Source organism: Notamacropus eugenii, chromosome 2 (genome assembly GCF_028372415.1).
Source record: "Notamacropus eugenii isolate mMacEug1 chromosome 2, mMacEug1.pri_v2, whole genome shotgun sequence".
Classification (NCBI taxonomy): Eukaryota; Metazoa; Chordata; class Mammalia; order Diprotodontia; family Macropodidae; genus Notamacropus; species Notamacropus eugenii.
Window position 1 is genome coordinate 95019262 of NC_092873.1, and position 23135 is coordinate 95042396.

The 23135-nt window shown below is 40.8% G+C and overlaps 1 protein-coding gene, 1 long non-coding RNA gene and 1 other non-coding gene across 3 annotated transcripts in view; 2 read left to right on the forward strand and 1 right to left on the reverse strand.

Moving 5' to 3' along the window:
* TBC1D22B (TBC1 domain family member 22B) overlaps window positions 1-18965 on the forward strand; it is a 118448-nt gene extending 99483 nt beyond the window's left edge. Inside the window, exons 10-13 of the mRNA XM_072641967.1 lie at window positions 710-785; window positions 3887-4014; window positions 4967-5062; window positions 16944-18965. Of these exons, the coding sequence (XP_072498068.1) occupies window positions 710-785; window positions 3887-4014; window positions 4967-5062; window positions 16944-17072 (429 nt within the window). The 3' untranslated portion in view covers window positions 17073-18965. The remainder of the gene's footprint in view (window positions 1-709; window positions 786-3886; window positions 4015-4966; window positions 5063-16943) is intronic.
* LOC140526048 (uncharacterized) lies at window positions 5077-13807 on the forward strand. Its single transcript, XR_011974221.1, has 2 exons — window positions 5077-12639; window positions 13234-13807. It is a non-coding gene; the product is annotated as an uncharacterized lncRNA (long non-coding RNA).
* LOC140530544 (U6 spliceosomal RNA) lies at window positions 11216-11319 on the reverse strand. Its single transcript, XR_011975981.1, has one exon. It is a non-coding gene; the product is annotated as a U6 spliceosomal RNA (small nuclear RNA).
* Window positions 18966-23135: the final 4170 nt, after the last annotated feature.

A 23135-nucleotide genomic window follows, 5' to 3' on the forward strand; every position in this document is an offset into this window, starting at 1 on the left:
TACATAGGAGCACAATATAGGTATTACATGTTTGATACCATGCCAAAACAATGCTTGAGACCAGAATTTTGTCTGTCACAGAAATTCAGTGTAATACACCTGTCCTTTATGATTGAATGATATCATGTTTCATGCTGAAATCCTATTGATTTAGCTGTGACAATGATACAGTGTCAGCAGTGATGTCAGCCACTATAAAATTAAGGAATTGGACTAGATGGTCTGTAGCTCCAGAAGATACTTTTCAGCTCTGACTCTCAGAGTTCCTATTGTTCTGCGAAGAATGAAGCAGGATTTGAATAGATGGAAAGTCAGGTGAGGGAATCAGTGTCAGAGAAAAGCACAGAAGGGAGAATGAGCATGGTGTGTGCATATTGATATAGATCGCCTTTTTGGTCCCCTAAATCATTGCAATGAACCCAAACCTTCTTTTCCTCCTTTTTTTTTCCCTTTCCTAAGCTGTGTTACTAACATATTTCCATGTGGGTGCCTCCTTTCCTTTCCTTTATTTGCCCTAAGCTTCATCAGTAAGTAATGCTCCAGATTACATTGTTCCCAAGAAAACTCCAAATTTGAATTTGTGTTTTATTTAAATGGCAGCTTTTAGAGTGAGGATGCAATGCATTATGTGATCTCCGTGGTTATTTTTGAGTGGTGCTGTACTCAGCAGTACCCAGACCTCCTGTAATCTTGAATTGTGTCCTTGCAGGATAACTACACCTTTGCCCAGCCAGGGATCCAGAAAAAAGTCCAGGCCCTGGAAGAGCTGGTGAGCCGGATAGATGGTAGGTCCAGAGGACATTGGATTTCCATCTAAACCAACCATCTTTAACACCACCCCACCCTGCGGTTGTAACCCTTTCCCAATCTATCCATTATCATCAGTGATACCATTATCTAATTGTCCCTCTGACCTTACAGTGCTGGTGACATGACAGATTCTTTTCCTTATTTTCTGTTACAAACTCCTAAAAAAAATTTTTTTTTGAATCATTCTAATGATTTACTGATACCTTTTGTCATTATATCAGTCATTTATTGAACTTGAACTCTCTCAGAGTGTGCCCTTCATTGCAATGACAAGATAGTACGCCAGAAATGGAAGCAAGCAAAAAAAAAACAACTATGTTTGATAAACCCAAGAACATGAATCATCGGGAGAAGTATTCCCTTTGTGACCAAAAAAGAAAAAAGAAAGAAAAGAAAGAACCATTCTGTGAATTCCTAAAAATTCTTAACCTTCATCATTTCTTAAACATATTTCTTCCTATTCACTTCCATAGCTGTAACTCTGGTCCTATCTCTCTGGAACCTGGTTAACACTTAACAGCTAGCATGCTTTTTTTTTAATGGTGCTTTTTTCCGTATTTTGCCACCAGGACTTTCTACTGGCTCTCTTCTCTCCTTCCCATAATAGAACCTTCCCATATGACAGAGAAGTGAAGTGAAGCAAAGCAAATCAATTTATCGGCCGTGTCTGAAAATATATACGTTTGTAGTCTGCTGCCTCTCTCTTGAGGAGTGAGAAGCATGCTATTGAAGTCACCATTGATCATTACATTAAGCAGAGTAGAATTATCTTTCCAAAGCATAATTGTATCATATCACTCTGCTACTTAGAAATCTTCCTTAGTTTCCCATTGCTTTTTACATTAAGCATGTTTTAGCTTTTGAGTCAAGTGATAACCTAATTCATAAGTTTTGTATGATTCAAAGTGGTAGGAAATGGCCGCTAAGATGATACTACTTACTCTCTGCAACCCCATTTATATACTATGAAGAAAAACGCCATGGTGTGTATGTTTTTAGTTTCTGATGGCTCATTTCTCTGCACTTGTATTATATATGTTGCTTACAGCCCCTTTTTTAATGTCTCCCATATTACATCGTTAGCACCATCAGGAAAAGGGCAGGGAGAATTTTTGTGAGGACCAAATGAGGTAACATATGTAAAATATTTCACAGACCTTAAAACACTATGTAAATACGAACTTTGACATTATTATTGTCATTATATTTATATTCTATCCTCTAAATGCCTAAAACAGCGTCTCAAGTGCACACTCAGAAAACTCTTGTCCTTTGCGTAATTACTGGTTTCAGGGTTTCATTAGGGCAAGTAACATCATGTGGCCCCCTTTCATCACTGGATGTCTGAGACTTGACTGAAGTGGAATGGTCAGCGTCTGTTTTTAGTATTGATAGTTTGATAACAGAGGAATGGTATTTTAGAGCAAAGATTTTTAATATAGCTGTTAAGTAACATTTGGAGGCCATAGTGAAGAAAAGGAAGGATCAGACAGATGGATAGAGCATTTTTTTATTACTCTATCCATCTAAAAACCCCGAGGGATAGAAGTTAAGTAAAAAGTCAAATCTCCTCTCACCATAAACAAGAACTTTCCTATAATAGATGTATCCATTAATGGAATCACCTGTCTCTAGAAGGAACAAGCTCCCCTACTTCTTTGGTAAGGAAGGATGATCGCACATGCACGCTACAAGTATTTAGGCAAAGTATCGTTAATCATCTCTCAGGCATGCTGTAGACCTTACTTTTCACCCAATCTGACATTAATTAGATGAGCTGAGAGGCCCCCTGAAATTCTTTGATAATTCAGAAGTTTGAAACAAATTCTTCATTACTTACCGAGGAGGATTAACAAGTTATACCAGGCAACTAAAACTTTTGTCTTCTGTTTTACAAATGAGATGCCCACACTGAGAAGGAGAGTAATTATGACACATGAGGCAAGCTGTTAAATTTTTGCCCTCTTAGACTAAACAACACGATAGATTTATTTCATGGGCAGTATTAATGTGAAGTGTCTGGGAAGGAGAACACTGGGGCAGAATGAAGGGGAGGGAAGATTCCTGCCTGTCTCTAACTTCAGAACAGTGATAAGAACTAGAGCTACTTTTCATGTTGGGATGAAAACTTGTTAATCCTCCACTCTCCATTTTCCCTCACTCACCAAGTCAATTCTCCTTCCACAGAATTTCCCAAATCCCCTATTCTCTATTCATAGCCACCAGCCTTATTTAGTCCCACAGTATCTCACACCTGGACTACTGCAATAGATTCCTAACTATCCTCCCTGCCTCAGTTTTCTCAACTGTGAAATGGGGATCATAACAGCACCTACATCACAGGGTTGTTGTGCGGGTCAAATGAGATAATAGTTGTAATGTGCTTATCATGGTGCCTTGCACATAGTAGTCACCATATAAATGCTTATTCCTTTCTCCTTTTGCAGTTCAATCTCAGCAGGATTGAATGACTATTCCGTGAAGCACAGATCTGACCTTGTCAGTTTACCACTCAAAAAAGTTCCAGTGGCTCTCTGTTCCCTTTTGGATAAAGTATAGACTCCCCGTTTGCTATGGTCTCACTCCAGCCCACCTTTCCAGACTCTCCCTCTCAGGAAGAGTTCATTCCAGCCAAACTGGCTTCCTTCCTGTTTCTCATACACAGCAATCCAGCTTCTGTCCCAGTGTCTTTTCATAGGCTGCTCTTCATGCCCGCATCCTATGCCCTTTTCATTTCCACCTCTCCGAATCCCCAAGCTTCCTTCAAAGGTTGGCTCACATTCTCTCTCCTGCATGAGGCCTTTTTAAATCTTCCTCTGTTGCTAGTGCTGTCTGTCCCTCAAATTATTTTGTATTCACTTCATGTATATTTTCTATTTACTTATGTGTGTAGATGTTGTTTCTGCTGATAGAATAAAAGTTCCCTGAGATCAGGGACTGTTTTTCCTCCTAGGGCCTAGAATAGTGCCTAGCATAAAATGTTAAGTGCTTGTCTAGTTAACTAATTGTCTAATTCCTTAGCAGGCCCAATTCCATAGGTCATGCTGCTGAGCCCAATGGCATTTTCTTGTTTTAGAACAGGTACACAATCACTTCAGGAGGTACGAGGTTGAATATCTACAGTTTGCCTTTCGATGGATGAATAATCTGCTTATGAGGGAGCTGCCTCTCCGGTGTACCATTCGATTGTGGGACACCTATCAGGTACAAAGACATTCTATGCCCTCCCCCCATGCCACACTAAGGCTGTGCCTTCCATCTTTGGGCTTCATGTTGCTCCTCCACTCTTAAATCTTCTGTGCCTGCTGACAAGTTCAGGCTCCGTTGGCCAACATTCAGATCCTTCAGCAAGCTGATGGCACTAGTCTTTTCTGTGACTTCCATTTTTTGGTCCATATGGACTGCTCTCTACCATTTAATATGCCCTTTGTCCCTTTTTGCTCACACTTTCTCTCCTATGAGCAGAATGTCCCCTTCCCCCTCATCCTGATGAAGTCTGACCTATCCTTTAGAGTCCAACTCAAATGCCACCTCTTCCATGAGGCCTTCCCTAATTTATCATTCTGTGTAATACCTTGTTTTGTTTTGTGCTTATTTGATGCTTTGGATCATGATTAGATGTTTGTGTTTCATCCTACTACTAGGTTATAAGCTCCATGAGTTCAAGGATTGTTTTTTATCTGAACCATCTTCCCAGCACCAAGCATGGTGCCTCAGACCATCATATAGACAGTTAATTGAGGTTAAATTGAATGTTTTTGTTAAGTAGCAGATTTGAGCTACCTGCTCATTTATCTGTCTAAGTCTGCCAAAGACTCAGTAAGGTATTTGGAATAAATAATTTTCAGCAGAAACACTTCCCTCCTTCCCTCAAGTAGTCAGCGGTAGGTTCTCTGTCATTATATTTGGTTTAGCTGCTTTACTTTGTAATAAAGGGAGGCTTCGTGGGAGATGAGGGGCAATGAGGGCAGATATAGCAACATGTCTGTGGTGCAGCATTGAAAGAAACCAGTAAAACTCTTTTTTTAAAGTGATATTCAGGCTACCTCAATGCAAAGGGTAGACTTCTCAGTTAATAGATTTTAATTTAGGGAAGAGTGGGACCTGGTATCTTCATCTGAGTTTGGGATGCTGACTCTAGTTTGTCCTTTTCCAGTCTGAACCAGAAGGATTTTCTCATTTCCATCTCTATGTGTGTGCTGCCTTCTTGATTAAGTGGCGGAAGGAGATCTTGGATGAAGAGGATTTTCAGGTGAGTAGACAGGAGCCTACCCTGAGCTTGAATGTTGAGCATTGGAGTAGTAGCACCACATCTGTGAGCTTGTAGCGAAGACAAGAAAACTAGTTTATTACTTGTAATTGCTCCCACACACAGCGGGTATAGTGAGGAGGTTTGAGTGATTCCTTTTTACCCGCTGTGGCTTTGGGCATGATTCGTTGTTGTTGGAGGAGGCCATGGTAGATTCCAAGGTTGTTCAGGGTGACAGGTGCTGGACTTGGAGTCAGGAAGACCTAGTTTCAAATACCACCTCTGATACTTATGAGCTGTGTGATCCTGAGCAAGTCACATAGTTTCTCTGTGCCTCTGTTTCCTCATTTATAAAATGGTAATTAGCCCTACCTCAGAGGACTTTTATGGAGCTCAGATGATACTGTACATAAAACACTTCGCAAAAGTTTGGATGAATAAATGATAAATGCTAAATAATATCGGCTATGATCATACTGTCCTCTGCTTCAGCTAATAAGGGAGACAGCAGGACAGCCTGTTAGATTTGAGAGAGATAAGCTGAGGGAAGCCAACGCCTCTCATCCACGGGGCCCATCTGAAACACTCAGTACCTCCTTAGAACAGGTGGAGACATCTGCCTCCAGACCCTGCCTGCATATGTGAACACATCCAGGGGAAGCATGGAGGCTCTTTTAAATATATGTACACTTAAGTCCTTGTCTGATGACTCATCTTGGCTGGGAGGTGACCCCTTAGGCCTGTGCCAACAGTGCAAGCTCTGGTCAGGTATGGGCCCCAATGTGGATTGTATGTTGTTATCCAAAGACCAGCATGACTGCTGTGGCTATACCCAAGGGCTTCCAGTCTGTCCCTGGAAGGAGTGCCCATCCTTCTTGCATGGAAGCCTCAGCACCAAGCTCCTGGAGAACAAGGATAATCCTTTACTTTTCTCTGTATCGCCAGGGATTATCACAGTGCCTGGCACATAACAGATGATTGATAAGTGCTGACTGACTGGCTGACTTGTAACTAAATATGAAAATCCTTGTTATTGGGTGGGCTCCTCAACAAGGCCGAGATCTTTTGTAACCAGGAGCAGCATTTGACCTCCCGGGAGAAGGATAATAAGGCAAAAATGACAGCAAGCATTTATTAGGCACTTAATGTGTGCCTGATCCTATGCTAAACCCTAGGATACAAATACAAGCAAAAAGAAAGATAGTCCCTATTCTCAAGGAGTTTACATTCTAATGAGAAAAGACTACCCCAAGGGAGCTAAAAGAGAGGGCAGAAGTGCAAGGATGAAGGTACAGTGCCCTTTGGGTGAGGTTGAAGTCCCAAAAGTCAGAAGCACAACCAGGAAGGGAATGAATGTTGACTGGGCTGGGTCTCTCCCCAAAATAGAGATCATGAGGAACTCTTACATGGGAGAAGGAATATGCCAGGGTGAGGAGGCCACAGGGGAAGTTGGATGTCCCAGAGTGAGAAAGTCTGAAGCATGGTCTGAAGCGGGATAAACAGAGGAGACTTTGCCCATTGTCCAGCGGACTGTGTCAGATAGGACCAGAAATTTTTCAGCAAGAGAAAAGAAAGGATCTTTGTGTTACACAGGAGTTGTGAAAGCTGTGGGGACCTAAGCAACCATGATGGTGATATTCCAACAGTTCTGCCAAAAGGAGATTTGTAGATAATTATGAATTTGAAGCAGAACTTAAGAAATATGTAGGTCTGTGGTGCTAAGGGAGACCTATGAACAGAGGGAACACAGAGCAAAAAGCATCTCTGACCTCTGGTACCATACAAGTCAGGTACTGAAAGCAGATGTTTTCAGGGCAGCATTTCCATTTCACTGAGTGGTACTAGCCTTGATGCCAGTGTCATGAAGCTGCAGCAAGGACACCCATGCAGAAGAGAGAGGGAAAGACAGTACCAGACCTACCCCAAATAAAGGATCCAGAAAAGAGAAACAGACACTCAAGTGATTCCACGTCTTTTCTGGACATGCTGCCAAGACTGCAGCCTACTAATGAAGGCTCGTAGCTGCTGCCAGTGAGTGTTATGTGGTAGGTGTTAGAAATAAATGAGGAATATTCTGGGATGGCCTCCTACCAAAAGTATGCTTTCAAAAATGGAGCCTGCTATTGAGAATGTCATCTAATTTTATCCTCTTGAACCAGGCTCACAGACCCATTTCAAATATGATGAAGCGCTTTCCAGATCATCTGTAGTGATGATAGATGATTCTTGGAAAAATGCACAGGTTTCCTGATATTGGTTTGGTCTCACAGCAAGGTAGGACAACAGCTTTTAGCCGCATGGCTATCAGGTGGTCACTTTGAGGGAAGTGATGAACAGGAATGGAAAATGCACAATCTATGGGAAACATTACTAGATTTGGAATCAGAAAACCTGAGAATGAATCACATGTTCTGCTGCATGATACCCTGTATGACTTTGGGCATGTCACTCCCCTCCTTGGGTCTCAGTTTCTTCATCTTTATATCAAGGACATTGGACTAAATGGATCCTGGAGATCCCTTCCAACTCTGAATCCTGTGAAATGATGAAGATTCGCTTTTGGGAAACCCTTGTTTGTCAAAATATTCCAGTCACCTTTGTGGTGGTATCAAAAAACTGGAATTAAAGTGAATGCTCATCAAATGGGAAATGGCTGGAAACACTGTAAAATAAGAATGTAATGTGATTTTATTAGACAGTAAGGAAACAGTTAATATGAGCAACTGTGAAAAGCTTTTTTCAGAAAACACCTTATGAACTGATACGGAAAAATTAGAACCGGAACACAATATATCCAGGATTACAATAAGTAAATGAAAACAATTCTGGCCAAAGGTGGCCACGTCACCTCTCATTAACTGTAATAACTAGTGCTGGTTCCAGAGAATGGACTGTGACGCATACTGGGTTCTTCTCAAGGAGATGGAAGGATGGAGGTACAGGATATGACATCTGTTATTCAATGGAGAGGCTGTTAGTCTATTTTCCTGAGCTCCTTTCTGTGTTTCAGTGGACTGTTCATTGAGAATGGCAGCAAGAGGCATCAAGAAACTTCCCAAAAAACAGAGTATGTAAGAAGCAAAGTGAAGCTTAGAATTAGTGTATGATTCTCCTATATTTCCCTTCCTGTGCTGGCTCCTGGACTTTCTACCTCAGACATCCCAGTTGCTTCTCTTGCTCGGCAGTTGTCATCTAAGTGCTTTATATTTGCTTGGACTCTACTTTGGACAACTAGGATGAAGGTGAAGCAGACGACTTACTCCCATCCCCTCAGGGAGGCTGTGCCTTGTCCTCAGTCACAAATAAAAATAGAGAGTAAATAGCAAAGCTGGGGCATGAACTTGCAAGGTCCTCCTCCACGAACCAAGGACCTTATTCTCATGCTCTTTCCACGTCCCTCTTGATTGTTCATTTCTTGTAACCACAGAAGTCAACCCAACTCAATACGGGGGATGTGAAAGGCTGAAAGGAAGGTCACAGTGACTACAGTAAGGGGATCCCAGAAGCTAATGTTCAGATTGTTAGACTGAAGTCTGGGACTCCACATTGTCCAGGTATAAAAAAAAATAAGGTTTTTAGATGTATTCGAAATCTGAAGATTTTTGGAAATAGATAGAACTTGTTGAGGAATGTTAGACTCCACTTGAACCAAGTTTTTGGTCCTAAAAGTCCCTGGCCCTCACACCCCACAAAAAAGGCTAAAGTTTCCAAACTGAAATTTGAGGAAAGTTAATAACTCTGGCAGGGAAATTTCAGATCAATATTGGTCCCTCTAGGATAGCTTAGAGGAAATGTTTGAGGAAAATTATTGATCCACTCAGTCAAGTAATTGGTAAATTGTAGGAAATTACCAAACCAGAAATTTGTAGAAGTTTCAGTACTCATGCCAGGTGCCTAAATAAGAAGTGAACTGGATTGCTCAGAATTTCATGAGAAAATCACTAATATGTAATAATTAACATCTTAGAGACTTGATGGAATATAGGAGGCTACCATTGAGCGTCTTAGAATCAGAAAGAATCTCAGAGAGACCGTGTTCACCTGTATCTGAAGAAGAACCCCTTCTTCCCCCAGGAATGCAGGGAAGCAGCATCTCTAACAAGTGCTGTCATTTAGTCTCAATTTGAAATTTCTAGAGATGGGCAACACCCTGATTCCCAAGGTGCAGCCCATTCTGCTTTTGGGAAGCTCTAATTGTTAGTGAGTTTGTCATTTTGTTGAGCTAGTCAGCTGCCCCATAACCTCCCATTACTTTAACCTATTCGTGCTCAAGTAGATCAGACCCAGTCCTTCTTCTGTGTGACAGCTCCTCGGATGCTGCTAAGGGGCAGGTGCTGTCGGAAGGATAGAAGTGGGCGGTCAAGAAGTAGGAGCAGCATTAACAGTGGAAGGGTAAGAACTATTGAGCAAAGGAAGAGCCCTGTGTCATTTAATAAAATTATGGTGATAGAATTTTTTTTTCATAATTCTACAATTTTTTTTACAATTCTACTCCCAACTTAATTTGACATTTTAAATGATCCCAGAAGCTACAAAATTAATTCAAGCAATAGTAAGTGTACCCTATTTACTTCATTATCCACCTACAGATTGGTATAATCACCCTATCAAGAATTAACTTCTTTTCAGAACTAGCTAATTTAGGATTTGCAAGGAAAGGAAATAGTAGATTGTTGAATTGTGGACAGGACTTGGTCTAGGTATTGTCCATGGGTCTACCACAGGCCTGCGCAACATATGGCCCGCCAAAGGATTTCAACTGGCTTGTGAAAAATGTAGATGATGAAACAGGCTGGCGCAACCTGCCTCCCTTGGACCTCTTTAGTGAGCTGCTGGTGGCCCACAGGCTTTATGTTGTGCAGGCCTGGTTTGCCACTATGTAAAAATGGCCATAGCACAGGTAAATTAAGTATTATGCTGGGAGAGAGAAATTTATCCCAAAAAAGGCTTGTCTTTGGGAACTTTGGGGTGACTTGGTTATGTTGCATTTAGTCTTTTACTATTAACATTCCAGTTTTCAGCTACGCTTTTATATTCCTGAGTGTAATCAAGAACATTTTCAAATTAGCTTTCTTTTACTCTGTGTGGCCTAAGCTACTCCAGCCTTCTCTTTCTTCTCGCTTTGGGTCTTGATGCTGCCTCATTTCTTCTATCTACTTCAAACAGTTCATCCTATATTAAGCCCCTTTGATAATCCAGCAACCAGTTAGCATTTATTTAGTGCCTACTGTGTGCCAGGCACTGTGCTAAGCACTAAAGATACAAAAAGAAGTAAAAGAGACAGCCCCTGCCCTCAAGAAGTTTACCATCTAAATGGAAGAGACAACATATAGACAAATATATGCAAAGCTAACTATCTACAGGGTAAATAGGAGATGATTGACAGAGGGAAGGCACAAGAATTAAGAGAGGTTGGGAAAGGTTTCCTATAGAAAATGGGATTTTAGTTGGATCTTAAAGGAAACCAGAGAAGCCAGTAGGTGGTGAGATGAGGAAGGAGACAACATCCCAAGCGTGGAGGACAGTCAGAGAAAATGCCTGGAGCAAGCTGACTGCCTTGTTGGTGGAGCTTCCAGGAGACCAGTGTCATGGTATTGAAGAGCACCTAAAAATATGGCCTGCTTCGTGAGTTTGAGTCATCCTTATGCAGGGTTTCCTTAACTCTAGTTTTTCTTCATTTACCTCTCAGATCTAGTTTAGTTCCTTCCCCCCTGCATCACAGACCTGAATGCCTTTTCCCTTACTGTTTGCTTTAGCCCTTGTCACTGAACTTAACCATCCTTCACAAAAGAGACAGATTAATCAGGAATGTGTTAAAGAAATGTGGGCTCCCCCCAACCACTGGAACATTGTATTTGTGCATATTTTGCACCCTTAAAAAAGAATCCCAGGATTTATGTTTTAATCACATGATGCCATGATGCTAAAGTTGGAACACATTGAACCCAAACTGATGGGATGGAAGCAGATTATTCTGCCACTTTTCCTGAACTCTAAATTGAGCATCGAATCAAGACTGGGGCTCATTACACCTACTCTGCTTTATAGCAGTTTTTCTTGTTCTATGATTATCAGTAATGTAATGATGCTTCATCATTACAGTTAAGAATCAGGCAGTTACTTTAGAGCATGAACTAATGAGTAGGATTTGATGTTTAAAATATGGATCAGTTCATAAATTTGTGAGTCATTTTTGTACAGGGACCATGCTAATCTTCCCTATATCATTCTAGTTTTAGTATGTATCCCACCAAATAGAGCACAACATAGGACTTTGTTACAGCTACATTTTAAATACACAAGAGAAGGCATAAGGCCTAAGTTTACACAGCTGGGGAAATGAGGACAGGGATATGGCAAGGGAAGAAAGACACATGACAAAGACCATGTCTGGTTTGCCATCACTGCAGAGACAAGGATACAACCATGTCTCAGGGAGACGATCTCCTTATCACTGAATGGAGAACTTCTCAAACCCAAGCCCCTATACAGTGCTTTAAGCTCAGGGCCACAGGTTTTATAGGGACAAGTGGGTGCCTCCATTTTTCTTGAGTCACATCATAATCCCTTACCTGTATGGTCCATAGCCAGGGATTAAAAAGTTGAGGGTTTCAGAAATGGGCGTTGTTTAGGACAGACAGCCTCATATAAGAAAGGCTGTTTTTGGATGATCTCTGCTTCTTTTTCCCAAGCCATTAGAGTATGTTTATCTCCACCTTCAGATAAATTTCTTATACTCTTATGAAATTTGGCATGGTGCAAAGTCAAGTTAACATTTCCCAATACCAAGTATTCTATTTCCATTTGGGAATATCTGTAATTCTGAAACAATTCTTCTAAACATATCAGCGTGTTTGTCAGAGCTCACCTCAGGCCATGCCCCACCTTCTATGTAAGGAAAATTTCTGACCCCTCCTCAGCTACTAGTCCCCTCCCCCACACACACACACACACTACAAAGAAGAAAAAAAAGCACCTTGAATCTATTTTGTATATGCTTATTTATGTGTGTGTTTTTCACCCTCAGTAGACTGTAAGCTTCTCAAGGACAGGGACTATTCATTTCTGTCTTTTGTATTGCCACCTATTAGCACCGTGCCTGGCACATTTGTAGTTGCTCAGTCATTTCAGTTGTGTTCAAGTCTTCATGTCCCTATTTGGGATTTTCTTTGCAAAGGTACTGGAGTGGTTTATCATTTCATTCTCCAGCTCATTTTTACAGATAAGGAAACTGAAGCAAACAGGGTCCTCTTTAGTGGGGACAAGACTTCTAGTCCTCTTGTAAGTAAAATGATCCCTAAAACATTTTTTAGGGTGGATATTTTACAATCTGATGAAGATTCCCAGATCTTACAAGCTCATTTACACTTCTTCTGAAAAAGGTTTCAGTATGACCTTAAATGAAAAGGTGAAGTTTATCAGTAAAAACTACCCATTTCCAGCCTACTCCAGTCATTACTCCAGTGCTCCAATAATTAGATTGTCTTGTGCTTATAACAAGTGTTTTTTTCTTCATAGCAATAGTTAACCACTGTTTGTTCATTTGTTTACTGGTGTTCTCACTGTTCTTCCTTCAAGAGGTCTGAGTTGACATTTTGGTATGAAAACCTATCTTACAATACAGGAAAGTGGAGGATAAGGGGATAAGCAGAGTGGGGGGGGATGATAGAAGGGAGGGCATGGGGAGGAGAGTGCAATTTGAGGTCAACACTCATGGGGAGGGATAGGATCAAAAGAGAATAGAAGTAATGGGGGACAGGATAGGATGGAGGGAAATATAGTTAGTCCTATACAACACAACTATTATGGAAGTCATTTGCAAAACTACACAGATTTGGCCTATATTGAATTGCTTGCCTTCCAAAGGGAAGGGGTGGAGAGGGAGGGAGCTAAAGAAGTTGGAACTCAAAGTGTTAGGATCAACTGTAATGTTCTTACCACTAGGAAATAAGAAATACAGGTAAAGGGGTATAGAAAGCTATCTGGCCCTACAGGACAAAAGAGAAGACAGAGACAAGGGCAGAGAGGGATGATAGAAGAGAGAGCAGATTGGTCATAGGGGCAATTAGAATGCTTGGCGTTTGGGGGGGGAGGGGAGAAAAGGGGAAAAATTTGTAACCCAAAATTTTGTGAAAATGAATGTTAAAAGCTAAATAAAAAAAAAAAAAAAAGAGGTCTGAGTTGACTTGTAAAAGAATAAATAATAATAGCCCCTCCAGCGGCCAGGTCTCTAGCAAGACTATTTGTCTTTGTTAGTTTTCTAAGGATTTATTAGGCTATTTCCATTAACCCTTTGTTAGTCTTTGGTGGTGTTTTTCATTTTTTAGCCTTCAATATTGTGATTGATACAGTTTCATTATGGGCTGAATGGTTCTTGAAAAGTTTGACCTATCCACACTCAACAGTCACCACAGTGTGTCCAACAGAAATTTAAACATGCTCTTTAAGAGCTGTAACTTTTGCATATTGCCTTGGAGTAATATCCATTTTTATTAAACCCCACAGTGAAAGAGTGAATTGAATCCAGAAACAACTAGTTTCCTTAGGACGCAGAATATGTGAAAGGGAGTGATATAAAATAAGCCTGGAGAGATAGATAGGAGCCAGATTGCATAAGGCTTTAAAAGCCTGAGGAACTTATATTAGAAGCAATGAAAAATCACTTGAGATTTCTGAGCAGGCAGGTGACTTGTCAGCTTCTGAATGATGGTCTCTTATGTGTGTAGCTTACCTAGACTGGAATAAAAATAGAAGTGAGAGTGCTTTGCATAGAAATGATTTATTGTGCAGGAGAAACTTCCTTTTCCTTCTTCCTATTATGTTGATCATGTTTTAAAACTAAAGTTATCTTTTCTCTTTCAGTGAATAATGTGGTAAGAACTGAATATTGTTAAATTTGGGAAGGAAGAGTAATTGCAATACTTTAAACTTTTTAAAGCACTTTCATCTATCCATTCCCCCTTATTTAATCATTTAATCACAAACTTTGTGGCTTCCCTATTAAAAAAAAAAAAAAGATTCAACTGAAGTTTGAGGTATTCAGTATCTTATATAGGTTCTTACAGCAGAAGGACAGGGTGAGACTCAGATCCCAAATCATCTGACTTCTGGTGTTCTTTAGACTCAGTTAACCAGAATACCCCAGACCTTCTGCCATTTATTAGCTATGTGGAGTCACTTCTGGGAGTGAATCACTTAGCCCTTTTGAGCCTCAGTTCTTTCATCTGTAAAATGAGGTGAATAATACTTTTATAACATACTTCTCAGGGTTGTTTTGAATATGAAAATGAAATGCTGTGTGTGGAGTAGTTTGTAAATTTTAACACACTGTAAATATCAGTTATTAAAGGAAGAGAAAAAAAGGGTGGGGAGAAGACAGAAAATAGGAAGTGTGCTTCATTAAATTCAAGTATTTGCTTAAGTTCTTGCTATGGATATGTCCTAGGGAAGATGCAGAATTTTGGTCCCTGTCTTCAGGGAGTTTACAATCTAATGTAGGAATGCTTAACCTTTTTTTCTGCAATGGATCCTTTTAGCAATCTGGTGAAACCTACAGTCTCCTCAAAATGACATTCTTAAATACAGTAAAAACCTTAAATCCCATCCCCTGAAATCTATCTATCAACCCAAAGTTAAGAACCCCTGCTTTTTATTTTTTAAACACTGCAATTATTTATTTTTCTAAAATATTTGATTAATTTATTTTTAGTTTTCAACATTCACTTCCATAAGATTTTGAGTTAGGATTTTGTCCCCTACCCTTTTTTCTCCCCTCCCCAAGAGGGCATGCAATCTGACATAGGCTTTATTTATACATTCATATTTAACATGTTTTCACATTAGTCATGATGAAAGAAGAATTAGAACTAATGGAAGGAAGCATGAGAAAAAAAACAAACAAAAGAAAAGGAGAGCAAATAGTCTGCTTCCATCTGTGTTCAAACTCCCAAGTTCTTTCCCTGGATATGGATGGCATTTTTCATTGAGTCCTTTGGAATTGTCATAGATGCTTGCCTTGCTGAGAAGAGCTAAGTCTATGCAAGTCAGTCATCACACAGTGTGGTTGTTTCTGTGTACAGTGTTCTCCTGGTTCTGCTCATTTCACTCAGCATCAGTTCATAAAAGTCCTTACAGGCCTCTCTGAAGTCTTCCTGTTCATCATTTCTTATAGCACAATAGTATTCCATTACATTCATGTACCACAACTTGTTTAGCCATTCCCCAGTTGATGGGCATCCCCTCAATTTCCAATTCTTAGCCACCACAAAAGGAGCTGCTATAAATATTTTTGTACATGTGGATCCTTTTCCCTTGTTTATGATCTCTTTGGGATACAGCCCTAGAAGTGATACCACTTTTTTTTGACCCACCATGCTAGGTCAAAGGGTATACACAATTTTATGGCCCTTTGGGCATAGTTTCAAATTACTCTCCACAATGGTTGGATCAGTTCACAACTCCACCAACAGTGCATTAATGTTCCAATTTCCCCACATCTTCTCCAACATTTGTCATTTTCCTGTTTTGTCATGTTAGCCAATCTTATAGGTATGATGTGGTACACTTCAGAATCATTTTGATTTGCATTTTTCTAATCAATAGTGATTTAAGACATTTTTCCATATTACTATAGATAGCTTTAATTTCTTCCCCTGAAAATTGCCCGAAGAACCCCTGCTTTTGTGGAAGAGATATTTATAATATAAAATAGCATATGAATTTATAAAAAAAAGTACAAAATACTAAGGGAGAGGTGAGTTTCCTAAAGCACAAGTCTGACCATGTCACTCCCCTACTCCCTATCCCTCCCTTTTAGCTCTACGATAAAATATAAGGTCATCTCTTTGACATTCAAAGCTCTTCACAACCTGTCCCTAACTTACCTGCCCAACTTTATAGCACATTATTCCCCTTCACACGTTTTATGGTCCAATCAGATTAGTTTCTCTGTGCTTTACACATGACACTCCATCTCCATCCCCGTCCCCCTCTGCTCTTTTTCCCCCATTCTTATCTCCCACTCCTTTCTGACTTTCACTTCTTGGAATCCCTAGTTTGCTTTAAAACTCAAATGCTGTCCCAATTCTGTGTTAAGATTTCTGATCTCCTCAGCTACTAGTCCCGTCCCCTACCCCTACAAAGAAGAAAAAGATATATATTTTGTATGTGCTTATGTATGTGTATGTTTTTCACCCTCAGTAGATTTTAAGGACAGGGACTGTTTCACTTTTGTCTTTGTATCCCCCAGCAATTAGAATAGTGCCTGGCACATTTGTTGTTGATGCTCAGTCGTATCTAAATCTTTGTGACCCCATTTGGAGTTTTCTTGGCTAAGATACTGGAATGGTTTATCATTTCCTTCTCCAGCTCATTTTTACAGATGAGGAAACTGAGACAAACAGGCAGATTTGCCCAGAGTCAAACAGCTGAGTGTCTGAGGCCGTTTTTGAACTCAGATCTTTCTGACTCCAAGCCTGGTATTCTATTCACTGTGCCACCTGTCTACCCCTGCCTGGCATATAGTAAACATTTAATAAATGTTCATTGATCTGTTCATTGAAGGATATTAATTTCCTCTCTTCCCCCCAAGTAGAAGATAAACTCTTTGAGAACAGGGATTGTTTGATTTTTGTCTTTGTATCCCCATCAAGTAGCACACCACCATTCCTGCAGTAGTCAGTTTAAGTGAATTAAATTGTACTTTGGGCCATCATTTAAAGGAAGTAGAAGGTGTGATTTGGTGAATGTAGAGAGGGAAACTTTCATGTCATTTGGGATGTTCTGAGCAGGAGAGATGATCAAATTTTTGTTTTGGTTCTTAACCGTGGAACAGCTGGCCATGTTGTTTAGCATCTTTGTGTAATAAAACTTTCTTATATTTCAGGGTCTCCTTATGTTGTTGCAAAACCTACCTACGATACATTGGGGCAATGAAGAGATTGGCCTGCTCCTGGCAGAAGCATACAGACTAAAGTATATGTTTGCAGATGCTCCCAATCACTACCGACGATAGGCGCTGCCTCCATGTAGAGACCTGGACTTCCCCCATCACTGATGGCAATCTAATCACTGTGGCAATTGTTTGAGCCCTTGGACCCCAAGCCAGGAACCACTCCTACTGTAAAAAGCTCACATCAACCTAGGTCTTGACTTTGTGTGTGCCTGTACACCACTCCATGTCTCTTGGATATCAGTATTCCTTGCTGTGTAGGTGGGCTCACTTCTGGGAGAGGGTGGAAAGGAGAGTGCAGGATTGTCTCCTGCCAAGAGAGAAGCTGACAGAACAAGGTAAAGGCTCAGGGTGTGTGCCTGATTGCGCCCCTGCTTTGCCTGGTTGTCTCTTGTTACCCTTCTCTGGCTGAGTCCCTTGCTCTTCAGACACAGCTTGATCCGACCACAGGTAAAAATGCCTTATGTTGTTAAGACACCTGATCTCCATCATTCTCTCACCAACTCCACTCCCTTTGGCCAGTGCCCAATGATGGATAGCTTTCTAGGACCATTTTTATCAGATGTACTGAGGCATAGAGCTTTCCTGAGAGTATCTGGGAAATGCAGTGCATTTAAGGACTGGGAACATTTATTTTCCCTTTATTCACCCACATGTGTGCATGTGTGTCTTCCTGTGTGTGTAGATCTGTTTGTGTGTGCGTGCGTGTGTGTGTGTGTGTGTGTGCGTGTTGGTGTGCATGTCTGTATTGGCATGTGTGCACACCCTCAGGGCAAGGTGTCCATTTGTGTCTAGACTAGCCCCACCATAACCAGCTGTGAATGACCCAAGTGAACAAGTATACAAGCAGCCCTTTAAAAAGGATGGGGGTGGGAAGGAAAGGGATGTTTTGCCTCCTCAGACCCATTCTCCATCATGACACTCCTAGTCATTATGTGTATATTGTGTTTTTATGTATATGGGTAAAGATGTACAATATATGTCCTCTTTGTAGCAGATATGATTTTATATTTATAACGTGCACCCATGTTTGAAGCCAGTCTCAGTCCAATGCAGTAGGTATTCTCTCTGCCAGATTTGGAAGGTGGAGCATTTTGCCTACACACTATCACATTTGAGTTTAGAAAGCTCCTCTCCTAACAAAGTGCTGAGCTCCAGTTTGGTTTTGCAGGCCCTCTGGTGGGAATAGCTTTGGAGGAAGGCTGTTCAGAGTCAGAGCGATTGTGGGGGAGTAGGCTGGACTTCCTCTAACACCAGCCCCTGGACATGCGTTTGTTTCTCACAGCTTCCTTCATCCTCCTCTTCCTTCTTTACCTGGTCCTCCCTGGAGTTTCTGCTCAGCACCTCACACTCCTCTCCCATTCACTTCTCACAAACCAGATCCATGGATTTTAGTCCCTCTCCTTCCTTTTGTATCTGGAGATCATTTTTTTCCTTTTTTAATCTTAATTCAGCATTTTATTCAGAATGGAAACTGTGACTGGTCAGTGCCAAGGGGACAGGGAGGTGTGGTGTGTGCCCTGGGTTTTCTGGCTCTTACTCTCAGAAAGAGCTAAATGTCACACACCTCCCACCCCATCTCAGCCTCATCCCTCAGAACAGTATGCTATGGGGTTTGGGGGTGGTTAATAGAGAACAGCAGTGTCTCCAGGAGATGACTCCCACAACCTTCATTGCCAATAAATTCGAACCACTCTGGTACCGTGTTGTCTTCCTCATCTGGAGTTGCTTCTCAGGCATTCTTCATAGCCCTTTCCTCCCCTTTTCTGTGGTATGGGCATCTCAGGTGGTCTCTACCCAGAGGAAGGGGGTTTGTGGTCCTTCCTCAGCTGGACTAATTAAAGAAAGACACTTGTGTTCCCAAGTGGTGGTTTTATTTTTTTAGTTTTTACGTTTGTATGGGAAATTGTGGATAAAGTGAAAGAACTGTAAATAAATAGTGAATTTCCTCCTCCATTTGCTGATTTTTCATCCCCTGAGATACGGAACCTGGGGACTTAAGGACATGTCTTCAATTCTTAGATTATGACACTATGAAAAATAGTTAAATAAGAGGCAGAGGTTATTCCGGGTCATAAGAGGAACTGAGAGATTCAGCAAGCACTTTGGGGCTTTAAACATGTTAATGTAATCCTACAGAGTCTGGGCTTTAAGGTTTTTTAATCTAGACAGATCTCCAAAATTTTTTGATAAAATTAAATCCCCAGCAGATGTCTATTTAGTTACTTACAAATTACATGTGTTATTGTACTAATAATTATGTACCTTTGTAAGATTTACACAGGAAACGCTTTAAAAGATAAAGATTAAATAACATTTGACCTCAAAACCAACAGGGAATCACTGGAGTTTGATTAGAGAAGTGACAGATGTAGAACTTCACTTATTGCTGACTATGTGGAGAATGACATGGAGTGAGCTGGGAATTCGAGGCTGGTAGACCAATAGAGCCAGGAGAGATCTTTGTGGTCACTAAATCCAGCCCCTTCATTTTACAAGATAGGGTTACACATATCTGGTAAGTGTCTGAAATAGGATTTGTAGTCACGTCCCCCTGACTCCTGAGGCCCCGAACAAAGGTGGTGGTTTTGTGAGTAGGAAGAGGGATGGATGTGAGAGATGATATAGAGATAGAAATGTTAAGATTTGACAATTAATTGGATATTGGGACAAGGGGAAGGGGAGGGGCAGGTGGGGGAAAGTGATGAGTGCAAGATAGCACCAAGGTTGAGATCCTGGGTTAAGGATAGTGCTTTCCTCAACAAAAACAGGCAAGTTCTGAAGAAGGATAGGTTTTGGGAAGAAAGGCAATAAGTTCTGTTTTGGATGTGATCAGTGAAATGCTTACAAGCACATCCAAAATAAAATGTCTGATAAGCAGTTCATGATGTGGGACCGAAGCTCCCACATTAGGAGAGATTAGGGCCAGACGACCTGGGAGTCATCTGCATAGAGAAGATAACGATTAAACCTGTGGAAGCTGACTGACTCACCAGATGAGTGTGTACAGGGAGAAGAAAAGAGGGTGCAGGGCAGAGCCTTCCATTCCACCAACAGGAGGCATGATGTGGGTGATGACCCAGTAAAGATGACTGAGGAAAAGTTGTCAGACAGGTAGGAAGAGACTAGAGTATCTGTACTCCAGAGAGTAACTATCCAGGAAAAGAAGGGTGGTAGGTCGGTAGTGTCAAAAGCGGAAAGGTTTTAAAAAAAAAAAAAGATTTGGCAATTAAGAGATCCACTGGTAACTTTAAAAAGAACAGTTTCAATTGAATAAGGAGCAAAAGAGAAGGCTGAGAATCTAAAAGGATGGTGGTGCCCTTTGCAGGGTTTAGCTAGAAGATTCTGTCAGATATTTTTCCCCTAACAACCTCTTCATAGAATATTTATAAAATCATTGAGTGCGTTCCACCCACAATTACAGATGGATGGTTATGGATCTTCTAATAGGTCCTTCTTGGAATATTTCCTAGTCTTCTGGGAATTTACTGTAGAACCACATTGCAGTTGAAGGTGGGACTTTCCCATATACAATATGGGGAAATTTAACGTTCAACTTCAGCATGACTGTATATCATCCTTGGAATTTACAGCCTTTCTCCAGTGTCTCATTGTACGCATGGATACTCTAAGAGTATAAAATATGACAGATGCGTTTATCAAGGCTACCAGGGCTTGCCTGAAAATATACTATATTATAATTATTGTCTGATGGGGACCAGCACAACTTATTTGTGGAGGCTCACCAGATTAATGACAGGGTAATGTAATTTTGGCCAGCTCTGAAATACACAAGTCACAAAGAGGTTGCTATCTGCACGAGTGAAGAGAGGACCCATGTCAGTGAAACCCTAGATCTTTAAGTATATGAAACTGCTAACAATATTTTCCCCTCTTGTGTTTGTATTTAGAGAGAGGTTATTCTTTGTGATACCAATGGAGAAAATAATGGGTTCACTGTAATTTTCCCTCATATCATTCATTGATGTTGTCCTTGTGCAGGAAGGTAATTGTAGAGATGGATGGCATTTTGACATCATCATCGTCATCGTAGCTAATGTTTACATAGAATTTAGTAGGTTGCCAGGCACTGTGCTAAACACTACAGTTATTATCTCATTTAATCCTCACAACCACCCTGGGAGGTAGGTGCTATTATCCCCATTTTACAGATGAGGAAACTGAGGCAGAGGTTAAGTGACTTGCCCGGAGTCACACTGCTACTAAGAGGCTGGATTTGAACTCAAGTCTTCCTGACTCCAAGTCCAACACTCTCCATTGCAACACCTCACTACCCAAAAGTTTGGGTGTTTTTGTCTGTATCGATGATACCAATGTATGTATTCCAAACTAAAGGCAGCTGTCTGACCTGCAGTTTTTCCAGTTTGCCAGTAACTGACTTTCCACAATTAAACTTCATTTGGCCCCTCTTGCATCTTTTCACTCACCTATGGAGAGAGCTTCCTCCATATTCTTTTCTCCAGAAGCTATCCCAGCCAAGTCCAGATAATAATTCCCATTTATATAGCACTTTAACGTTTGCAGAGCACTTTATTGTCTCATTTGAGATCTATTTATTATTTCATTTGAACCTTACAACTTCTGAAGTAGGTATTATTCTCATTTTTTTCATATAAGTTCAGAGAGTTCAGTGACACCTCAGAGTCACATACCTACCTCATGTGTATGAGGTAGAATTGGAACCTAGGTCCTCCTGAATATAAGTCCAGCAATCTATCCATTGCCTGATAACTGTACTTGACTCATTCTGGCACATATCTAGAGAACCAGAAGCCAAAAGCTGTAAAGCTTCAAGAATTGAAATGGGAGCAGCCAGGTGGTGAAGTGGATAAAGCACTGGCCTTGGAGTCAGGAGGACCTTAGTTCCACCTCGCCTCAGATACCTGACACTTAATAGCTGTGTGACCCTGGGCAAGTCACTTAACCCTGCTTATGTCACAAAAAAAGCAAACAACAGCAAAAAAAGTTAGCAGAGACTTGATCTTTTCCAAATTCTTATGCCTAATTTTCTTCTGCTGCCCAACATAGAAGTTTTTTTGGACATCTCTGTGGTTTTCCTGGACACCAGGTAGGTCATCATGGGGTCTTCAGGGAGGACAAAGCCTGTTTAGGTGACTAAATGGTTTATGGGCAAGTGTGCAACAAACATTGATTAAACTTCAACAAAGGTTCAACAAATATTAATCAGCCTTACTATGTGCAGAGCCCTGTGCTAGGCACTCAGAATACAATAACAAAAATGGTAATTATGAACAACAAGCATGGTTTGAAGAAGAGATATGAAAAGACATCCCTTTCCTCCCCCTTTGCAGAGATGGGAGATCCGCCAGTGTACTCTGCACTGAATTTCAGACTTCTTTGATCATTGGTCAGTTATGCTGATTTTTTTCCTCTTTTTCTTTTTATGTCTTTAAGAATACTATTTGTTGTAGGAAATCATGGTAATGTAAAAATTCAAAACATCAATAAAAACTTGTTTTAAAAAAATGAAAGTCTCCACTTTCGAGGAACGTAGATCTTATTGAGATGTGAATGAATGGATGGATGAATCATTCAGTAGGTGCTTATTATGTACACAGCATTATGGTAAGAGCTAGGAAGTCAGAAAAGTAAGCCCTTTTTCTCAAAGATTTTCCATTCTAATGGAGGGATAGAGCATGAAACTTTTTTTTTAAGTCAGATAGAAAAGGTTCCATAGTTCTTAGGGTAGAGCAGCAAAGCAGATTGGCAATCCCTCTTTAAATGAAAACATACCAGCTTCTAATGTTAAGCCATTTCATAGTGACAAGAACTTTATTTTCCAAGTCTTCAGTAACTGTTGCAGAAGCACCTGTAGGAGCAGTGACCAGGCTGCATCTCCACAAAGATTCTTTCTCAGGATGATGCCTAACTGCCCTGGGCTGGAAACAGCTACTCCCAAGGTTTCTGGCACTGAGCTGTCTTCATTGGGCTCGGTAGGGGAAGTGATGGTCAAAATCGTGTGGAGGTTTGATTTGTCGGTATGTGCTACTCGTCTCTCTCAGGGTGCCCTATTGCTTACCTGCCCAGCGTATGGAAGTAGGTTGGCAATTTGTGGAGATATCTGACCCTCTCTCAACAGGAGTT